Source organism: Sturnus vulgaris, chromosome 9, assembly GCF_052056855.1.
Source record: "Sturnus vulgaris isolate bStuVul1 chromosome 9, bStuVul1.hap1, whole genome shotgun sequence".
Taxonomy (NCBI): Eukaryota; Metazoa; Chordata; class Aves; order Passeriformes; family Sturnidae; genus Sturnus; species Sturnus vulgaris.
Window position 1 is genome coordinate 15133989 of NC_142251.1, and position 23844 is coordinate 15157832.

The following is a 23844-nucleotide window of genomic DNA, read 5'->3' on the forward strand; positions in this document are numbered from 1 at the left end:
AAAAAGGAACTGAATAAAAACAAATTATCCTTGTGATGATCAGCCTCATTTCTACCATGCAAAAAAACCAACCAACCAACCAACCAACCAACCAACCAACCAACCAACCAACCAACCAACCAACCAACCTAACTAACTAACTAACTAACTAACTAACTAACTAACTAACTAACTAACAAAAAAACCCAAACAAAAAGGTAATGGAGAACCATAAAAAAACCCCAAAAATAAACTAAAAAGGAAAAAAAAAACCCAAAAACCCACAAAAAACCCCCAAATCTAATTTCCTGAATAGTAAAAAAATAGGCTGTAATCAAGTTACTGTACATCTTTGTACATCATGTCCTAATGAAAAGAGTAGAGTTTTTTAATATGAGCTTTGGAAAACCACTCATGCACTGGATTGAACAATTTATTTCTGAACTCTTTCTTTCATACATGATGACTTTCAAAAAGGTTTTGATATTTTATAAGTAGCACAATCATAACTAAATTGATCCAAATATTTGTGTGTGTGTGTGTGTGTGTGTGTGTGTAATGCAAAGCCCCCAGATTTAAAATAAATATTTGCTACTAACATGTCATACAGAATAAATGACAATTTTATTTTTAAAAAGAGCACAGAAGCAGATCATTAGCACACATCAGTTTTGTTAAGATGGATAAGCATTTGCAAAAAAAAAGGTCCATATTCAACACATTACTAATAAATAACAATGAAATAGAATGGCTATTGTCTATGCCTAAACAAACTTATGATTTTGGTCAAAATATATATTATTTAAGTACACATTGTAAAACACATAAATTTAACGGAATGTACTATTTTTAAAAAACATGTCATAGCATATATCTACAAAACTAATTAGAATTTAGAACTGAAACTAAATCCAGAATTGTTTCTTATATTAGCCCTGTATCAGCTGAATATTTACATGTGTTTTACCTGAGGCACAATTCAATCTTACTGAACAGCAGCTCCTGAACTCAGACAAATACTTAAATATCTCACTGGAGATGTGTCACCATGGTATATCAGCACATTCAGAGCTTAAACTATGCCTGTATCTAAAATATTTTCCTACTTATATTTATAAAATATTACTATAGTATATTTCTGAGCATAATGAGATGTAGAGGAAAATGGAGCCTTGTGATGGCAACTCTGCCATGTAGTGCAGCAGTGTGGGCTATATTGGTGCTAAACTTCAGGGGGAATAAGGGGAAAGAACCTAATGATCCCAATTTTTGCCTGTTTTAATAGATTAGATATCACTGAATTGAAAGATAATCTGTGATCACCTGCATTTACCATGGGCTAATAGGACTCAGGTAAGATTTTACAGCCCAGGACATTGAGAGACCAATTTTGTGTGCATACCCCACACATACACACCTGCTGCTGCTGTCATGCACTCGGCCTTTGCTGTGCCATGGATAACACAGTGGTTTATAGCAGGAATATCAGCTCCATTCCCCACGTGTGACCAGCCAGTAGGATATACAGTAATGGCTCACCTGCTTCTCCTGCCCACAACAGATGTTTTCCTAGGGAAGAATTAGCATCAGAGAATTTAATCTGTCAAAATAGTCTAAGTTGGCTTTGCCTCCAACAAGACTGGGAACCCAATCTTAACAAGTTTCTTTGCTATAAAATAGATTAAAGAATTCAGCCAAACATTGTTATATATGCATCTTTCAAAAACCGTACATAATTCTGGATGCTCTGGTTCATGTTCTCTGACTTCTGTAGGCTGTTCTCCAGCTCTTTCAAATGTACTTCATGATGCTTTTCATTCTAATGAAAAAAGAGAAATGCATAGAAAATTAGAAGCAAAATATAAATCAATCTAAATAATAATCTAAGACACAAAGTACCTAATTTTTATAGCTTTATTTACCTCTAAAAGTTTTCAGAGGCTGCACAAAAGCAAAGGTGCTAAAAAAGGCCTCAAAATATTGAAGCTTTCATTTATGTTCAGAAAGGACCTAACTGAATGTGTTTGGATAGACTTAAAATCAAAAAAGCCTACAATAATTTATAAAAATTGTAAATTCAGATTACTGTCATTAACTCAGGAAAAAAAATATTACTACATCATTATGAGATTGATCTGCATCTAATTAAATGTAGATATGCTTCGTGAACACAATTGATCTGAGGGAGATTAAAACTTCATTTTTTTTTGTCTTGCTGTGAACACTGTATTGACTAAGAGCTGTAAACTCAATACTATTCAAGTGATTTGGTTAGCCTGGACATCTGTTAGGTTGATGGGAAATGTCAATGTACAAAGTATATTATCAAGTTAAATTAATTTACTGTTCTGAAAAGTGTGTATCAACTGTATTAATAGTGTGTATTCAGTAAAAGGAACTTGTTTTTTTAAATGGTGACATGGTAAGTGATTTCTTAAACCACTAACAGCATTATTTACTCACATGGTGAAATAAGCAGAGGAGTTGTTTTTTTTCTTCTTCCCTCTTTCTCACTTCAGCTTCAAGAAGTAGCAGTTTGGTCTGAAAGGCTTGTTCTTTGTATGACATTTTTTCCTGTTCTTCAGCTACCTATGAAAGTAATGAGAGAGAAAGGATATATATGTTATATATATACATATATAACATATATGTATAAATTATAGATATAATATATATATATTTACTCTTAAAGCCCAAATCAATTTATTTTCTTATCTCTTAACATTAATACCTCTATTTCCTATTCTTTCATCTAATACTTATTTCCCATGCCCAGGACTTAAACGGACCTGTAAAATATTCTGGCTAAATTTGAAAGCTGTTTCAATTTGGAAAAAAAAAATTAATAAGTGGAACACTTTTTAGCTTATTTTCAAGTTAAGTCAAAATTTTACTTTTTTCAAAACCAAAGAAGTATCCTCAGGCAGTATTGAGAAAAATCATATGGTTATTTCTACATTATTAATCTGAAATTACAACTTCATACATTTTTTCTGATTAAACTAATATAATTCACGACAATCTAAATTCCTACATTTCCTCTTGAATTTGATTTACTGTTTCCATAATTTCTAAAAATGACAAAAGTCAGCTTAATATAGAAAGAATGCAAACTCTTCCTCTAAAAAGAGGAGGATTTCCACACCAATATCCTTGTGGGCTTTTATAACAAAGAAAATAAAAGGTAAGACTAAGCTTTTGTACAGAAACTTTTTGCTGTATGTGTGGGATTTAATATAAGGTGGTTAAAGAATTTTGATTTGTCTATCAAAAAAAAGAAAATAAAATGTTGATTAATTGAAACTTGTTATTTATTTCCATAGGATCCAAACTTGACAAAGAAATTGAATTGTTCCATCCATATTTAAAACATGCAGAAATTCACAGTAACTTTTTCATATTTCTCCCTACGTGCAAAATAGTCTTGTCACATAATTTTTTCTCAAGCTCATTTTTAATGCTATTTTTAAATAGAGAGTAGCAAACAAGATTGTGAGAATACCATTTTTCTCCCTTCTTCCAAAGCACATTCAAGTTGTGTGGTTAATGCATTATATTCTGCCACTCTCTCTTCAAGCTGCAATTTACTGCTCTGAAGACTCTCATCTTCTTTTCTGAGCTGATAAGCAAGTTCTTCATTCTGATATTCCATCTCTCTTAATTGCCTTTATGCAAAATAGATTAGTGCATTATAATTCACTGTAGCAGAAAAGTGTAGCAACTAATTTCAATCAGATTTTTCAAGTTACCTTTGAAGATCTTCATATTTCTTCTGAATGTTACAGATCTCTTCTTCTAAGCAAAGATTGCCCATAGAAGTTACACTGTGGTTATCCTGTGAAAATGACAACTCGTTCTCTAGTTGAAGAGACTTTACACAGGATCTTACTGAAGTAAAGTAAGCCTGTCTATTAAAATCCATCAAAAAATTTAACTGTAATTTCAGACAAATGCTATGCTTTTTCAGACAAATGCTGTATTATAATCAAGTAAACATTATCTTGTATTATTGTATCCTGTATAATTATCTTAAATTAGTAAAATACAGCCAAAGTTGGAGACTAAAATTCTGTGTGAACACTTTAAGGCTGAAAACCTGCTATGTAAAAAAGTCTTTAAAAACTCCATGTGCTGCTCAAGCAGCCTTGTATTAGGAATTGGTCAGGTCTACCTGACCAGCAAAAAAGGCTCCCTTACACCACAGTCACAGGAAGCACAAAAATAACACTGCATATACGTACTGTTATCATAAAAACAGTGCAGCACTGGCAAAGAATTTCAGAAAGAAGAGAATATCAAAAAAGACAATCAAGTTCATGAAAAGAGATATATCAGCAGCAGAAGCTGAAGGAAGCAAGAAGACAGTCTTCTGCCCAGCATCCAGAGTGCTAAACTGTCACACGTTTTCCTTCAAATCTCAGTAGCAAGGAGATTACTGCTCCTTCTACCACCCATCAACAGCATGTTAGCAATGAACAGGCACATCAATGGCCTGGGGGTGCCATCATTCAAAGGGGTGACCACCACCACTCCTTGGACTACCTCAAGCAGTCCCATCCAGCAACTTGAGCTGATCTGCCTGATTGTGTTTGTCAGAATTACAGGCTGCTCATGTAGCAGACTAGCAGTAGCAGAAATTAGTCCAGCTGAACCCAGGAGAGGTTTTCTGCAGAGGGAGCAATTGTTCAAAAATTAATTTTCCTAAATTCTGGTCGTAGAGGCAAGGGTAAAGGACATCTATCACCAAGACTTAATGCTGAAATTTAACTACTGTTCCACCAGACTAGTGATTATATTCCCAATTATCTTGCTATACTTAAGAGGGTCTTCTGCACTTTTTCAGGAAAACACATAGTTAGATTAAAATTACATACATCATTTTATATATATAAATTTTGCACCTCAAAATTAATTATTGCTTAAGTACTTTAAGATTTAAGAGTTTATGAACATTCCTGGAGGAATCAAAAATCAAGAGCAATTAATATAAAGTTTTATATAAAGTTATAGGACCACAGAGACTCACTGTGCTTCAGCTGTAGTTTTCCTCCTGACACAGCAGGATGATTAAGCCCCTTTCCCACCCAACTAACTTAAAAACCTTTGTCATTTGTGCTGTTCTAACTTAAAAGCACATTAAAAATAAAAAGGCAAAAACAATGACAAAAAGCCCAAACCTACCCTGCTATTAAAATTGACATCAGAGAAGAAAAGAGTGGAGGAAAATCCATTTTCAGACTTTAGAGAAAATACAAGCATTAGTGTTAAATAGAGCTAAAAATTGCAATTATCCTATTAAAGCATATTTTTAAAATACTTAATCAACTAAAACATTGCAATAATTAATATGTTATACATCATCAAGAATATAATTTATCTGATTAAATATTTTATGGTTTATGAATTAGCCGTTAAAAGCAAAACTAATGTAGAATTAAATTATTCTACTAGATACAAACAATATCTGGACTTGCATTTATTTCCAGGGAAGAATTCTGCAACACATTTCAGGACATAAATATTCAAAAAGATCAAGAATATACTCACTCTAAAAGTTACAAGTCTTGCCACATTATGAATTCACATAAATACAGTTGGCAACGGTTTTATTTGCATTGTACTATTTCCACAGAAGTTTTTGATTTATGAAGAAAATAACAAAGGAACCCTCACCACTGTCACACATGCCAATAGTAAAAAATGTCCCAGATAATTTTCCACATAATTTTCTCATTTATCTTTAGAAATCAGCATGTTCTAACCACCTGAAACTCCAGCTCCCTAAGGGTTTTGCATTTCTGTACACAGATCCTTTCCCAGAACAGAAGCTTTTGCTGGTTTTCCTCAGCTGCTTTCAGCAAGCCACAAACATGTTCTAACTCCTTTAACTCAGCCTCCATTTGGTCCCTCACCTGCACAGTAGCATCACAGGAGAAAAATGTAAGTGTAAAACCATAAATTAATTGTTATAATACTTAATGGATTTTCATGTAGGTAATAAAGCTAAAATTCTATACAAGTTACATATCACCTATTTTATAAAATGCTGACAAAGATACAAGTTCTTTTCTGATGCTTAAGAATGTGCTGTGTTCCAGTGTTCAGCTCCATCTGCTGAAAAATTTATAACTCGTCTCTATATGGAGTCTCAATTTTAACTGTTTAAAAAAGCACTTACGGTAGGTTTGCTTCCATACACAACTTTCACAACTGTTCTGTCAAAAAGATAGTTTCAAAATCATCAACAATAAAATCACATTTTCAAAAGTGATAAAAGAATTCTGGTAGTCTAAAATACTAGCCATACTACTTAGTCATTGAACTAGGAATCATTGCTCAATTGTTTGCAATTGTGTAGTATCCAAAAAACACCAGCTTTAGATAGCAGTCAGTAAAACTCCCAGAAATTTAAAACCAAGAGACAGTACGTTCTGACTTCTAATAAAATCACAAAAATGTAAGAAAGATCTGTATCCTACAGAATTTTTTGGAAACATTCTTCATTACTGCAAGTCTTACCTTATCTGCTTCTAAGCGTTTGTTTTCTGTTAATTTTTTGTTTTCATTTAAGACTTTTTCATATCTGGATTTCAATTCTTCTACTGCAATTTGTCTTTTTCGTACCTAGGACAACATACATTTTTCACATACATTTCCAAGATCCTTCATTTAAATATAGAAAAGATAGAATCATTAGTATGAAGCATAAAGGAAAACCTTTGACTTCTAAATAGCATCTCAAAGTTTGTCATTATTTGAAGTTATTTATTTTCATTATCCTACTTGTCACAGCAAGTACAAAAGGGTTACCAGGTAAAGAGCATGGTCATATCAGCAGTGTGTTATCAACAATGGAGAATGAGCTACACTTGTGCTGTAGAAGGAGCCAGCGTGACTCACACCTCTCTTCCCACATAACGACAATCACTGACACTACAGCCCTGAGCTAGGGAATTTCACTCCACTCACTGCTTAAGGCTGGCTGCTACCTGGAGCCACATCTACCATCTTAGAGCTGGCAGCAACTTTAGTTGTGATGAGTATTCCAAAGACAATGCTCTCTGGCTCTACTCTAGATTTTGTATCATGTCTTTCTTTTCTCTTGTCAATGGTTTCAAAAATAAGTAAGTGAAGAATGTCAGTGAAATGGTGTTTATATTATAGCAGAAATAGACACATATTTGAATCAATGTTCTAAAATTTCTATGTGAATAAAGCAAATACAAAAAATAAATTGATAAAAAGCCCATTTTAAGTTTGGTTTATTTGTTTCACTGGTATTTCTATGTGGATTTACCTACTGAAATAAAAGAACTCATATAACCCTGTATTCATAACCTTAAACCTAACCCTAGCCCTAATATATATTTCTTGAATGAACTTTAATTTCTTGAACTTACTTGAATACTAATAAGCTCTTAGGAATATGAAGATAAAATATGGCCAAGTAAAAGCAAAATATCATCAGTATATCCACTGAAGATACCAGACTCAAACTTTTAAAATACCTAGTTTACTGGGTCACTAGCCCACTTTTTAGGAAGCAAATCTTGTCAAAGCAAGCTTGCAGTTGTTGGCTTCAATGAGCTTCAAGTGAGTTTCACACAATTCAGTTCAGACAGTAAGTACTTGTAACAGTGTGGAGACTATTCTTTGATATAGTCTGTAATAGCACTTTCTTCTTTCATACTCAAAATTACAAAATTATTACAATCCCCATGACAGCAAAACAGGTTTATTACAAACAAAACCTTTATCTTTTCCTCAAAACAGCTTACAAACTTAAAAAAACATACTTGAAGATTTCAAAGATGGTAAGTCACCTCATTTTTATGCTGTTCTACAAGGTTTTCCTGCAGCTTTGCTTTTTCTTGCAGATGTAGCAACTCATATTCAACAGACACTTTACTTTTCTCCAATGTAGCAAGGGAAGCCTTGACCAAAAAGAGAAAATATAAAAATTTTAAGACTGTTACCAAGATAACATATTCTATGATATAATATTACCAGCAAGTGACTTGCTGGCACTAGGAAGAGTGATGTAAATATTTTTCCTGTCAAACAAAAATGATAGTCTATAGTTCATTTGTCAGCTATGAGAACACTTATATTGGACAAGAAATACAATACAAAACCTGTAAACTCTTTCAAAATTGAAATTAATAACTGAGGTAAGCTCATTTCTTTAATTTGAAAGAAAGTTTAATAAACATAGAAGAACAATTTCTACTTAAGCAATTGTGCAATTATTGACAGTAAAATAAACAGCATTCTGATTAAGCAGATATATCATCAGACAACCCTGTTCATAGCTTTGCCAAAAATTTCCACTGGAAAATTTTCAATATCTCATTTGTTCTTACTATTATAAATGGATGGCAAACTTTATTCTTCAGGTCTGGGGTCTCTAGACAGAAGGTCCAAAGACAATTAACGTGGTTACTTCATTAATGTATGAGAAATGTAGAGCCATTCAATAATGATTTATAATCTCACCTTTAATTTTTTGTTTTCAAGATGAATCTTTTCATTTTCAGAGTTAACAGAATTTAGCTTCCCAAGAATTTCCTCTTGTGAATTTCTTCTCCATTCCTCTCTTCTTTCCATGTCTTCCATCAGGCCTTTGGTCTGCCTTGTTAGACAGGCAAGAAGTTCTCTATAATACATAATGCTTCCAAAACTCTCACTATGAAAGATAAATTGAACCTTAACACATTCTCCTTCATTGTATATATATATGTATGTGTATATATATAAAAGGGGGAAAGCATTTACACAACCAAAGAAAGGATTATATACTCATATTTTGCAGTAAACTCTCTGTAAGAGGAGAGTTTCTACTCCAAGGAAGGGGTCTTAGCTCAATTATAAAACACCAAATCATACTTCCAAAAGAACTGTGCAGATGTACACTGTACAAAATGCAATTATATTGAATTTATAAGGCATATCACATAATGTCCTACTTAGAACACTCTTTAACTACTTTAGGAAAGTTACTTTCCAATACTAAAAGCAACACATTATGCTATGCTGCCTTTTTCGCTTTTTTTTAGTTTATAAAGTTCACAAAATTTGTTTTGCTGTTTAGTCAGCCACACACTGCTTAGTAGAACAAGCCTTGTTGGAATGGCACATTTCAAGCAAAGACTTGTATTTTCAGCTGAAATGAAAACAGCAAAAACGAGCTGGAAGCAGAATGAGTATTTGATCTTTCTTAGATGCCTTCTTATATACACTGGACCAACAGTGGGCTAGATAGATTTCTGGACTGATGTCATCTACCTGCACTCTGGTTAATTTTTACAATCTGCTGCAAGTGTTTTCGGAAATGCCAGATTTTCTGGCACAAAATCAAAATATTCAAGCCAGTTTAATGTGAGCTGTTAAACACTTGAGCATGAATCAAATAAATGTTGCCTCAGACCTAGAATAAAGGCATCTAACAGTTTCTTTTGCTGGCTTAAATTATAGCCCATATTTCTACCAACAGAAATGGTAAAAGGATATTTGTCATTGTCTGCTCCAAAAAATAATGTATCCTTCATGTACATTAAGATTTGATTTTGTAGTTTGAACAAGGTTGGATAGTTTTGTTCTGCTTTTCCTTACATGACTGAACTGTTAAAAAGGCATCTGAGATGAACCTTTCTCTATCCTCTACTGAGGTGAGACTAGTGGAATTGAAATAATTTGGTCCTTACTACTCCGAAGTAGGGCCCAGAAGACAGAGAACCTTCTTCTATTCTGTAAACACAAGGGTTAACACTCAAGCTGCTGAATCAGTTATTAAATAAGTGCTTATGTGGATGCTGCCAGCAAGTTCAGGCTGATCAGAAGTATGCAGGATAAAGAACGTTTCATACTGGCAAGGGGAATAAAGCTTTTAAAGAAGTGAAATGCAAAAGAGAGGACTTCCAACTTCCAAACTCTGCTTAGAATTTTAAAATATTAATGAACTCATTTACATTGTCAACGCTGAGTATTGCACTACTAAATATCAACACTCTATGACTACAGAAATTAATAAACAAAAAAGATCAACAGTCTAACTTACTTCTCAAGATCTTCTACTTGAACTTGTAACATTGTCTTTTCTTCAACTATTCTATCGTGCTGTTTTTTCCAGACATCAGAGGCTGACAGCATCTCACACAGTTTGACTTCCTAGAGATTGCAGAAATTATAAATTATGTAACAAAAGAATGCCACTGAAGAATGCAATTTAATTCTACAAATTTTTCTAAACACAAGAGCTATTTAATGCAAAGTAGTTTTACTGGTTCTCCCTTGTACAAATCAATATGTATTCTCTCTCACCTCAAAATAAAATCAACAAAATTACCCACATTTTTAAAAAATTAAAGTCTAAGCACAGACTTACTTTCAAGGCAGAGACATAGTTAAACACTAGTGCTGTATATCAACTGTAGAATACAACATTTCAAAATTTAGGATGACAATCCTTTCTTACCAAAAAAAAAGTCTTCAATGTATCATAACTCCATATAAATTGCATCCATTAATAAACAAATAAAACTGTATCAAAATATTTTAAGAATGAAAAACACTAGCTAGGTAAGAAATGAAACATTAGGTAAAATCCCTTAAATGAGTATAGATAATTAATCAATACATGCTATCTTGAAAGTACACCAGGTTTTCAACGAGGAAGAAAATAAAAGTGACTACAAAACATCAGAAGTTCAGGAGGTAGTTGCTGTCCTTCTGTACTGCTAATTTTAGTTAAAGATCCACTACTGTCTTCTCACAAAGATCCAAAAACACCAAAACCGTTATTAATCATCTCCTGGTACACGAGGAAAAATATATCTTTAATATTGACATATCCAAAATGATTACAGCACATCTAAGAGTATGAAAACATATTCTTATTAGGAAATCTGAATAGGGCAATAAGCACAGTTCTGATGCACCCGGCCTTTTTGAACAATTACAAACCATTGATAGTCAAAGCAAGATTCCAAGGAACGACTTGGATTAAGGAAGAAGTTTTATGCTCGGATATTGAAAACGTTCAGAGCGAGTAGCTTAGCAACAGAAAGCTAAGTAACCACATGAAACATCACATAATAATAAATAGAGAAAACTAACACTTCAAACGTCAGTCATGGATTCTCAGTACACTATTTCTGAGTTAGTCAGTGCTTATCCATGGAGGACTAACAGGAAGACCAGGAGAGGTTTAACCAAAAGCTGATGACACTCCCCTTACTTCCTACAGCTTAAAACGTACAATTTCATAACTTAAGACAATCACTAAACTTAAACAAAAAAAAAAGGCAGTTAATAGTAACAGCTTTCATGACACCTATAGCAACCTTTTCCTTAACAATTGAGCAACATACAAGCACAGCGTAATCAAACAAATCAAAATTTTTCTATTTTCCACAGGTGAAAGTCTTTCAGTTGTTCAGTTTCAAACAATACAACAGAACACTGCTCACGGCATAATCACTCACACGTTCTCTTATTTTAGAGGTTACATCTTTCATGACTTCTTCCAAATGTTGGGCTCTTTGCTTCTGCGACCTTATTGCTTTTTCCAGGGCAATCTTCTTTTGCTCATTTGCTTCCTTTAAGGCTAACTTCTGGCGCTTGTATTCACCAATTTGACGTTTCCACTCTGCTAGTTTATTTTCTAGACTCTGCAGCATAATTAAAATCAACTCGTCAAATTCTAGACCTTACAGATAATTTCATGCTATAAAATAATCAGGAAGAGCTGTTACATTTATAATTTGTTTCCATATAATCTTGGTATCTCGAATTTTGTGGTTGATACAAGGAACTAGCTAAGTACAACAGCAGACAAGAAAAATACAACGAGAAAGTTGAAAAGCGACAAAGCTGCAACAGCGACAAAGATGAAAAGAAGAGGCTGAGAAGGTGCAGGAGCAGGTAGGAGTAGTGGAATAGATAGCAACCTAACCATGTCTGTGTGCTCTTGCAAATGAATGCAGAATTTCACATAGAAAGCATGGTATGGGTGTTAAACCCATTTATGAGAAGGAAAATAAAATGGTTTCATCAGACTATTTCTGTAAAGAATATCACCTTAATGATCAGTGATGTGCACCGATGTATTAGGGTATGTGCTCTGAATCTAGTGACACACACACAATTAGGTCTGGAGATAGGCTGTATGACTGTATATGAAATTTTATTATGAAAGTTAATATCTTGGATTTGTGTTTTTTTAAATCAGGAATCTATTCTGAAGTCTAGGAAAGGCTGGGGTCTCTTCTTTAGTATAGGTATTATGATATGGTCTGTGATTAGATGACTATATACTATTTTTTTGCAAGATCTCTGAATTTTTCCTGTGCATAAAATGGCCCTACTTTATTAACAGCACAGATTTGTTTAGTGAAGAAAGTTTTTTTTTATAAAAAATGAAGCAGAAATGCATTTTAATGCATTTAATAATACTACAAAACATGTACAAAGCAGCCAAGATGGGAACTGGGCTCTCCAACTGCCATTATATTATCTTTTCCATTGCTGTTATTATTTCTGACTAAGTGTTTACATCACTCTGATGAAGACTGATCCCATTCCATGCAAGAAGCTAACTTCAAAACACTACATGATGATTTGATTAAGAGCAATACCAGACTTTGATTCAAGGAGAATCTCAGATACACTTATCAAAAATGACCAAGCTACCAATAGACAATTAGTTTCATAAAGACAAGTGTAAATCCTGTTCGTGTCTCTTTACTATTCTTCCACCAAACTCTAGCAATGTAGGTAAGCCAGCAGTGTCAACTTTCTTAGTACAGTGATAAATATTATATTTGTAGGAATGATTAATGCATTTGTTTCCTTCCTTTTAGCCTAGGTCTGACACTACATTATATACTACTAGTTACTTACTGAATATGTGAATGTGCCAGACTTATTCAAGATACTCATTGCCACTTGCTATAAAATACGTATGTTATGCATGAGGGGATATCTCTCAGTACAGGTCCTGCTAATGGCCCCAAAACTTTTACACAATCAAAGCAAAATGTATGTGGTTTTCCAAGTGAAGATGGCCTCGGGTACTGGGATTCACCAAAAGGGAGAAGTACTACTTCAAAAAAAAGGAAATTATAAAAAAACCACCTAAATATGTAAAAGCAGTTTTCCTATATAAATGCTTACCTAATAAACAAAGATGTGACTTGAGGGGGTGGATAAACACCTTCAATAAACACAGCAAACAGAAAATCTCAGTCTATATATGGACTTAACAGTGGGGTCAAAGTAAATAGCTGCTATTCCCGATTGTAACCACACGAGGTCAGAATCACACTACGAATAAGTGCTTCGAGCATTAGTGGCTGAGGTAAATTCAAATTGAGAACTAATTTCATAGGGGTAATGCTAAACTTTTGCAAGCTTTTGTCTAGTTATTAACAAAATCATCTCCAGGATTTAAGCTAGCAAATTATTTCAGCAATTTCTGACAGCGATCAAAACTTTTAAATAGAGATCGAATGACAATATAGCTGTATATCAAGTAATTTTATCTAATGAAAATGTTGTTGGAATTCTATAATTGTAGCAGGTAGAACAAGAAAGCAACTTTTATTCAGACGAAAACCTGAGACATTTATGCAGACATAGACATGTGATTTGAAATTGCCTTTATATAGGTTGGGTAACAATCAAATGGTTCAATTAGCAGGGGACGTATGCTAGTAAAAAAGTTTGGAAATTAGAAATACATTGTTTTTAGCCAATGTTTTCTCATTCATGCCTATGTTCTTGACAAGTTTCATATACTGTGTTCTGAGGCCATATACAGCTCCAGCCTTTCACACATGACCTCCCCCTTGCCTTTTTTACAGCCAGTAACTGACTCAAATGCCCAAATATAACTTGTGCTTTTTAGAACAGAAAATGGAAATAATTTAACCTACCTTAAACAAAGTGAGATTAGGCATTAGTCTTAAGTGTTTCACTCTCAGTCGGTATTGAGACTTATCGATTCTTCACAGACAATAAGAAGAAACAGGGTGTGGCTGTCACTGTTGTCTTAGAACAGAAACTCACCATAGGCACTTGCCTATCTCTTGACCATATGGAGACTGTCTTCTAGGCAGTGCAGTTAAGTGAGTGCAAACACTTCTATGCATGTTTCATTTTACTTCACCAGAACTTTGAAGTTCTACTATGCTACACCAGAAGTGTGCATAAGGTGAGAAAAGAAGAAAAAAAACCTAAACAACCTTGCAATTAAAATAGTGTAGTCAGGTAGATCTTGCAAAACATAAATACTTAAAATTTTAACTGGTTTGGATTTTTCTTTTAGCAGTAATTTGTTTTCAAAACAGGCCACAGCAAGGCTTTGCCTTTTTTTTCCCCCAATAAACTGAAACACAAAAATATTTTGACCTGTATTTTCACTTTTAATTCATCATTTTCTGCTTCTTTTCTTTTAATTTGACACTGCAGGTGAACTTGTACTTCCTGTACTGATCTTGACAGGTTATCTCCTTTCTGTACGTTGATCTAAAAAAGAAGCAAACACAAATTTATTGGACTATGCTGTATGATGCTCTCTGTATTTTTTCTACTATGCCGTAGTTTCTAACTTACATTTGAATGTCCTCAAACATGGAAAATATAAAACATGCTCTACAAGTATATTCACAAGCAGTAACTTTCTATAAAATGTATTAATGTTAAACAGAAATCACCAACTTGAAACAATTTACGTGTAATTATTGCATCATATTTAATCAGAGTTTAAGTAGCAGGAATAAGGCCTGGAAGCATGGACTCAGACATCCAGGCTAAGCAAAGGTATCCAGCTAGCAGGATGACTAACACTAAGCCATACTGATCAGATGTGCTCTGACTATTTAGACCTGAACTGACCTCCATTAAATTCCAAAGACCAACATCTCCTACTAGAACTATTGATATATTTAATTCAAACTGTAATTTGGGGGTATATGTAAGGAAACTTATATCACCAGAACTCAGGTCAGATGATTCTATGAAATTTCTTTCAGCTTGATTCCTTTGGCTCATTCTAAGTAAGAAGTAATTAGGTAGAAAAGAATCATCAGTATAGATGGAAAGAGACTAAAAGAATGTACCAGTGGAAGTGTTCATTATAGATACCCGCAAGAAAGGCAGATTCAGTCAAGTATTGATGAAAATGCCGTTTATTGAAATTAATGTAAGACGGAACAAGGCAATAGCATAGAAAATTATTTATGCTTTCAGATGCTAGGCACCCTAAATTGTTCAACATTAGGTAGTCTCTTATCAGGGCATGGTATGCCACATAGATCCCATCAACATTGAAGTCTGCTGGCATTGGAGTCTTCAGAATTTTTATAGGCTTTCTGTTCAGCATTTCTATTCTCAAACAAAAAGACGTTTCCATGAAAATGTGCTCCTTCACTTCAAGGCAAGGACATGATAAGAGCCCTCACAGGCTCCTCTATTATGACCAGCTGGTTAAGTTTACCCAGCATCCAAGTGACATGTTCATCTGGTTAAACAAAAAAAAAACCTTAAAGAACTATGGCTCTTAAAAACATGCAAGGAGTTACAAATATCAAAGTACACTGCTGTGCCCTTAAAGGTTTAACTGAGCCTACACAGTCCCTCACTAATGCTGAACCCCAATGCATCACACACACACAAAGTGCACTGGAGGTATTCAGTCTATAACACAGATTGCCAAAGCACCAGTAAAATAAATTTCAAACTTTTACAGTGTCCTCTTATACAGAACAATTCTTCCCTTCCAGTACTAGCTTTTGCACTGAGCCCCTTCTTTTGATGCAAAGAGTGAATGAGCTCTTGCCAGACTTGCCAGTCTTTGATGATATTAGCTCTGCTGTCTGTACTACCTTTCCTAAAAAGAGTCATGAAAATCAGCTGTGAACAGTGTCTGTTTAGCTTACTCCATATTCTTCCTTGTAAGTACTTTTTCCCCAGAATATTGGAAATCAGTAAATGAAAACTTAAAAGCCACCTTAGGATATTACTGTTAAGGATAACTGTATCCTTAGTTGTTTTGATTACAGTTTTGATGGTTTTAAGATAATTCTGTAGGAAACACCTTTCAGGATTTTACTTTATTCACAGGTCTTTGAAACAATTGCTTTACCCAAAATTTCTTAATTTTTTAATTAAGAATCTAGTATGTTAGAAGAAAATACTCATTCTAGTGGAACTGGTCACTTACTTTTTCACACTGAAGGATGGACGAAAGTTCTTTAATCTGTTTGTCCTTTTCAAGTATTTTTTCCCTGAGATTCTTCATGTAAAAAAAAAAAAGAAAATTTCAAATGTAAACTAAGATTCCATTTTGTGATGGTAAATCACAAATACTCCCACTTTGCCACTCTTATTGGAAATTGTATGACTCTTTAAGGCAGTCAATTTCAGATATTCAGCATAGAACAAAGAGAATCAAATTTTAATTTACTTACAGTATTCTGAATTTCAGTTTCACTTAACTCCTGCATCCAAGTGTCAATGATTTTACTGTTTAACTGCAACATAGGAAACATTAAAAATTTCTTCTGATTATAACGTATTTTTCAATGGGTTTTAATTGGTTACATATATTTCGCTACATTTTCAAACCTGGTACATGTGACTAGAAAAGCTCACATACTCACAAGCTACTTAGTTGGTGGTTAAAAGCCTAAAGATTCAATTTAGGATCAAAGCCTGTGATATCACAGGATGTATCCTCAAACAGTTTGCTCATAGAACACACTTAATCCCCAAGGGAAAGGCAGACTACCTCCAGTGAAGGTGAAGGCCAAGACCTGCCCGGAATCCAATGCTGCTGTTTTTCACAGCAGACTTCTTCCAGTTTGGAGGCAGCAATGGTTTTCCTCTTTTCCCAGTTTGGAAAAGCTTCTCACCTGGCTACTCAAGGAAATGATGTTGCCCATGCCATGGCAAGTCCAGAGCCATATCACACCTACCACCTAAATGCATCTCATTCTCCCCACTTCCTTATCAGGCACCAGCCATCTGTTATCACCCTCAGCCCTTCTCCAAACACCTCTCTCCTGCCTCTGCCCTGGTGCTCCAGCATGATTGATGCCTTCACCAAGCACAAAGTTATCTGTTTGCACCACTCAATGCTCCAGTGACTACTCATTATTTTTTCAGAAGTGGATTGTGTTGCCTTCTCCACCCACCAGGACCCATCTCCCCTGTGCTCAGCCTGTGCCAGGTACATCGCCATCAGAAGGATTTGTCAGACTAAGAGTTTCAGTTCTTATATCCATATTGCCTTCATACAATTGAGAAAATGAATAACAAATTTGGAAGTTCCCATCTTAAATAATCACTCATAGAATCAGAATGCAGACTGCTCTGTTTCCAATTGTTGTCTTAAGGCAAGTAAGTACAGTCAAACATCTAATGTTTTTTATTTTATATATGGGTGTCTTGTTTTTATTGCAGGATTAGATTTCCTGGCAGACCTCAACTTGTGTAACACAGTGCAATTATCTGTAGGTTTTTCCTGGATATACAACCAAAACCAAGTTCTTGAATTTATTTACTTTTAGTGAAAACAGCACCTTGGAAGATTAAACATCATGCTTCATTTATCATAGCCAATCGATGTAAGCAGAAAAGATCAAATAAGAATAAGAATTGAGCCATAGTTTCATGTTGATATGTCCAGCACTTTCACTTAGCCACTTCTTGAAATATCACCTATTTCACATCTATAACTAGGAAGTATATTTTTAATCTTGTTAACAAAATAAATACAATTTAAAAATCAAGCCTAACAGGAACAGAATGAACTTGCCTCAGCAGTGTGAAGAAGAATAAACTTTTTCTGAAGATCAAAGTCCAATGAAGGAGCAGTACAGTCATGTACAGGTAAAGACAAGGATGATTGTGATGATGATGACATTTTGATTTAATGCTGTATAACAAGACAGTATATGTTAACATATATTGGTGTTCCATGAATCAGTAACTGAAACATTACTGACATGCCAGGTTGTTCCCACTACAATGGAACTACTGGACTGGACTAAGTAAACGCCAGTCACAGCAGAGATGTAACACAGCTAATGTGCCAGAAATCTTCCACAAGAACTCATAACTTGCAATTGCTTAGCACTGAATTCACAAATACAGTGCGCAGGAAGCAAAGCCTTCCACAGCAGAAAACTGAATACACTCGAAGCACAAAGTAAAGCTCACAACTGCTATTTCCCACTTCCACGCTCCCCAGCACAGATGGGGAGGCTCAGGGTCACAGGTCACTCGAGGCCAGCGCTCGCCCCGGGCCGACACTCGGGCTCTCACCTCACCAAAGGCCCCTGCGCCCGCTGCCGGCGGCTCCCGCCCCTGGGGAGGGCTCCTTCCCTCAGCACCGCTCCAGTGGGGCACTGTCACCTCAGCACCGCTCCAGTGGGGCACTGTCACCTCAGCACCTTTCCTGTTGGGCACTGTCCCCCCAGCACCGCTCCAGTGGGGCACTGTCCCCCCAGCACCTTTCCTGTGGGGCACTGTCCCCCCAGCACCGCTCCAATGGGGCACTGTTCCCCCAGAACCGCTCCAGTGGGGCACTGTCCCCTCAGCACTTCTCCCGCTGCTCCCCACCTGCATCCGCCGCTTCTCGCCGCCGGGAGCCGTTGCCGGAGCAACGCGCTGTTGCTGTTGCCGTTGTCGCTGCCGTTGCCGCTGTCGCTGTCACTGTCGCTGCCGGTGCCGCTGCGGTTGCCGTTGCCGCTGTCGCTGCCTTTGTCGCTGCCGCTGCCGTGCCGGCCCCTCTGGCGGCGGGGGGAGGCCGTGGTGCCCTCGCAGGGCCGGCCTTGCCCGACGCTCTCCGCGTCCCCAGTGCCCCCTCCTGGGGCCGGAGACCCCCGCGGGCTCGGCGAGGCGGCACCGCCCCTTCCCCGTGAGACGAGGGGCGTGCGGTTGGGATGCCTCGAGAAGCGGCCGTGCCCCTCACTCGCCTGTGACATGCCCATACTGCCAGACCCAGACGGACAAGAAACCTGGAGACCTCTGGGGAGCTTTAGATACTCCAGATGATTTCTTTCTGGATGTTACCATTAATTTTTTTTTTTTCCTGAGGTTAAACACTAGGTATTCATGTAACCTATGCGTATGTGGCGCTGTTTTGGCAATACATTGTTAAACACTTTAGAAAAGCCGCATATTTTTAAATAACCACATTCAGATGAGGTGGCAATTCACAGAATATCTGAGACACTGCAACAGATGTATGGAAAGATCACTTTCAGATCATAAATTGTGCAAAACTGAGTGATCATGTGATACAAACAATCATTTGTACAGGTGCATATGAAGATATGCGTATAGACATATACTCATACATAATTATAACTTGCACATTTTGTTTAAAAAAATCATACTGATAGAAATATTACTTTTTAATATCCTGAGTAATAGCAATGTCAGTAGCTTACATTAAAAAAAACCTTGACAGAAATAATCAAAATAAAAATCAAACAAGTCCTTTGGCATCCTTTGTAAACATGCCATTGTGTATTTTCTTCTATTGTTGGCAATGGAATTTCAGAGAGCATTTACTCACTTTATATACTCTGGAAAATATTACCTAGCCATGTGTGCCTGGTAATAAAAAATGAAATGCTAAATTTCAGCCTTTTAAATTCAAGTAGACATGAAATCACTTCATTATCCATTCTGGAGCGAGTGTCTGATTGTACCTGAATTCCAAAAGAGTTTTTGTCTTTGCATGTTCAAAAGGCCTAAGGCTTTGTTCTCTATAGGACCCATAGCCTCAAACTGAGAATTCAGCATTTCTGTCAGACTTTTGCTTCAGTACCACAGTTATGAGCTGTGGCTTTGGTACCCCATAGTCACCTCAGACAAAATTATTGATTTTAGCTGCTCAGAACTTGCTATAAAATTGGCTTATTTTAAAAATAAAGAAATAAGGTTTTGCAATTTTCTAAAAATCTGGTCAAAGTTTATAAAATAACGCAAGCACTGTCCAGCAGTGAGGGCTAATTAGCATGATAATTAGCATTGCACTCTGTACCTCCTAAACAAAGAATGGATTACAAGTTTCAGTCCTCAAAACCACATTTTAATGACAGTGGCACAATCCACAGAGTGGAAAATAATTAAAGGAAATAGAACACACAGTTCCACAATGACATAATTACAGGCCTTATTAAAAGAGATGTGCTTGAGAGAAGCTTCTTTAGATACCACAGGAGCACTGCTAAGTGTTTGTCACAGTTCATGACTTCATCTGCTCTAAAGGTATAATTGAGCCTTTCACTTCCATGTCAGATATTCATGACTCCAGTGTGTTTCTTTGTTCATTGGTTAATTTTGGCAATAGCCTGCTATTGCGAAAGCTGCAGATTTGCTGTGACCTTGTTAATACACTGTTCCTTCCCCATCCTTGTATGCACTGCTTGGTGCAGTACTGACCAGATTTAATTTCTCCAGCAATCCTTAGACACTTGCTGCCTTACACAGAAGTGGACACACGGCAGAGACAGAGTACTGTGTTTTCATATCTAAAATTTCATTTTCCCAAGCAATAATCAATGTTGTAATTGTAGTTCATATCAAAGCCAGAATAGCTAGCGCATTTTAGAGGAGAAAGACTCCTTTGTAGAAAAGAGTCAGAGATGAAGCATTATTTGCTGGTACCAGTTCCCTCTAATTGCTTTTAGGTCAGTGAATGCCCTGTCAATCAGAAATATCTCCTTTTATTTGCTCCTGATAAGTCTTCTTATTCCATAACACAGTTCTGCAGCATACAAATTCTTCGATGGGAACAACATCACACAATTGGAATAAGCAGGTTGTTACAGCATTGTTCCTGTAATTATTTCCTAGAGTTATGTAAAAAACTGACATTATATAGACAATCCCTGTGATCCAGGACAGCTCACCAATTCTCTAGGACACCCAGTCCTACCTGCCTAGCAAGCAGAGCTGCAGTAGTCTCATGTATGGAGGCACTGACATCTAGTGGGCTCCAACTACATTTCCAGGTGTTCCAAATGTTCAAAAAATCTGTCACAGCATCTCTTTTTGAGAAGCTATGACCCTGATATAAATGCATATTTAAAAGTACAATAAAATATTAATAGTTAGAAGTTGAATTTATTAATTAAGGCTGACTCTTACTGTAGTAGCACGAGGAAGATTTGTTTTTAGGAGCTCATGTTCACTGAGCTCTGTCCTTAGCAAAAGCTCTGAAGAAGTCAGTTCAAGTAATGCAGGACTGAACACTTCCCCAAACACCTCTGCAAAAGACAGAAAAATTTTGCTCTGTCATGCTTTCTGACAAGCAGGTGTAAAATGACAGGGCAAGGCTTTTGATTTCCATTATTATGTTTACATGTACATATGTATGTATTTTCAAAAGCTACATGGGCTGCAGTCCCAGTTGCTGACACAACTGCTACATGCCAGCTCAAGCTAGCAAGAAAAGATGTGATAGTTGATGTCAAAACCATAAAAGCTGTGCTCTCAATATGGTCTCCCCAATGCTCTTAAAATAATTTCAGCTTCCAGCTTCCTATATAGACTTTATGATGTTCCATGAAAAAGGTAAGCTTAATTATTCCTATGCCACATGTGGAGAAACTGTGGAGTACCATATGATGAAACTACCTTTTCACAGTCACTATTAGGGAAGTGATAAAGCTGCAAAAATACCTTCAGTTATTAAACTATCATTGCATAGTAAAAGGAAGAAGCCCAAAAAGTTTATTTCTATTTCCACAGGGGTCACTTCCTCTAAGTATAAGACAGCCAACTTCTAAGATAAGACAGCTGGGGTGTGGGACTAAATGATTATTCTTCCTGCTCCAGGAAAGGACAAAGACCATGGAAACAACATATGATATACCTAGTCCAGTTCCCTGAAATATCAAGACTTTTGACTACTGAATGTTTGGCAGTTGCTGCGTGCAGTCCTAGTACAACTCCAGTTCAAGTGTTTAGGGGAAGCACAGCAACAGCTGCCACAAGGACCACTGGAAGGGCGCACTAATGTGAAAAGGAGCATTAATTCTCCCTCACAGCACTGTAGTTTCTGGGCGGAAGTGTGCTGTTGAGAACAGCTGCTTTCTGGTTCTGTCAAATCCAGTCCCCACATTTTTCATGAAGGCCTGATTGTACACAGGCCAGGCAGCTGGCACTACTGATTTTATAATCTTTGTCTGGTTATTATCAAGCTAAGCTTACAGTTGTTAATGTTGGCAAAGAATCTACAGACTCACACACAAATAAATGCCCTTACCTATTTTAGTAAAACAAGTTTTCATTATTATTAAATATTCTGCTCATTTTTATATGTCTTTTCAATACATCAATAAATGGTAAATCAAATTTACACACATTTATCTGGAAAATCTGGTTCCAGGATTGCTACTATTCTTCAAGATCTTAGCTGGAGTTCTGCAGGGTTGTGACTGGTGCCAGTTGTGACTTTGCCAGAACACTTAATTTCCCATTGTTAAACTGCATTAAATGATTACATAAATATGTTAAGTATTAATAAAAAGTATATTATGCAAATATATGCGTCAGTTACATAATCATGAGTGGGAAGAGAAATGGTGTATGTACACACAGTGACAAAAGATGTGACCCTCAGTGTATTACAGAATTAAACAGGTATGAATTCCAACCTGGACACTACATTATTGGGATTAGAGGTGCTACCAGTGTGTTTGTTTCATTTATGGTGTTTTCACAGGATATAAACTGACTTATAAAGACATTTCTGGGATTGTATTTTTCAAATCTTTGACTCTAAAGCCTTTGGTGTAAACACTACTTCCCATATTGTCAGAAAGCAGTACTGGGAGTCAACTGAGAATCATTTTAGTTATAAGCTATTACTCTTTACATAAAAATATTTTATTTTAATTATACTATAAACCTTTATATTAACATAATTTTGGTTGGTTGGTTGGTTGGTTGGTTAGTTGGCTGGTTGGTTTGGCATGAATTTTCTGCATGAATTCTATTTCTACTCACAGGAAGGGATGTTTCAGAGTCCATTTATATCCAGCAGTAAAATGCTATGAAAGGTTATTTCTTCTTTTGGGTTATGTAACAAGAAAAGTTGAAGATTAGACAGTAGGCAAAGTTATGTTGTTCACCATACCTTCTGGTACAGTGGTCACTCACCCTTCTAAATTCTCAGAGAATGGGCACATGGCAGGCTTTAATTTCTTTTTCAGCCTGACACAATTCTTCAAATCTCATCTTACAAGTGACCTTCCCTGCTGTCTACCCCACACTTCAGAGCTACTGTTTGATACTATTCCTCCAGCACAGCTCCTCAGCCCTTGCAAATAATTTTCTCAGAATGCATTGGTATGTATCTCTACACACTGTGCATGCTTTGAATTCACCTTCAGCATTCCCTGTGTCAGCATCTGGCTTGTAACTAAGCCTGTGTGCTGAGGTATGGCTTTCCTTACCTGAGCCAGATATATCAGTTTATCCCAAACCCAAATGCCTGACAATGCTTTTGGCTGTGAAGGGTAGTTATAGAGAGGGACCTGACTTTCTACTAGAATCAGATATTAAAGTTTCCAATAAGGGCAGAGCAGACAACCTGAATGTGGTAATTTTTTTAAATGGCAACAGCAACCTCCAAAATTAGGCTGTTAACACTTTCTAGGATGCCAAAAAAATTTCCAGAGTTTGTCCTGAACAGTATCTAATAGGCCGACAGCACGCAAAGAAAGAGAATGTCAAGAAAGGGAAAAGCTCAGTAGTGTTTTAAGAGTAATAGAATACTGTGGAATTTAGAAAGCATGGAATTCCAGGTTGTGATCCATAAAATGAATTTATTTATACATTAAA

The 23844-nt window shown here is 36.1% G+C and overlaps 1 protein-coding gene across 12 annotated transcripts; it reads right to left on the reverse strand.

The window, feature by feature from the left end:
- Positions 1-581: 581 nt before the first annotated feature.
- ODF2L (outer dense fiber of sperm tails 2 like) lies at positions 582-18739 on the reverse strand. 12 transcript variants are annotated; one of them, XM_088169921.1, is made up of 15 exons: positions 18604-18739; positions 16449-16511; positions 16202-16273; positions 14389-14505; positions 11463-11648; positions 10037-10146; positions 8476-8665; positions 7803-7913; positions 6499-6603; positions 5745-5891; positions 5161-5217; positions 3729-3814; positions 3482-3644; positions 2443-2568; positions 582-1798 (listed from the first exon to the last, which is right to left on the reverse strand). In XM_088169921.1, exons 1-15 carry the CDS (start codon positions 18607-18609, stop codon positions 1670-1672), a joined length of 1668 nt encoding a protein of 555 aa, XP_088026047.1. In that variant the 5' UTR covers positions 18610-18739; the 3' UTR covers positions 582-1669. The 12 variants fall into 12 exon arrangements, with proteins under 12 accessions (XP_088026047.1, XP_088026048.1, XP_088026057.1 ...); XM_088169922.1 differs by lacking the exon at positions 18604-18739 and adding an exon at positions 18307-18431; XM_088169931.1 differs by lacking the exons at positions 5161-5217; positions 18604-18739 and adding an exon at positions 17798-18254 and having other exon boundaries at positions 3729-3850; positions 5742-5891; positions 8476-8611.
- Between the last annotated feature and the right edge of the window lie 5105 nt (positions 18740-23844).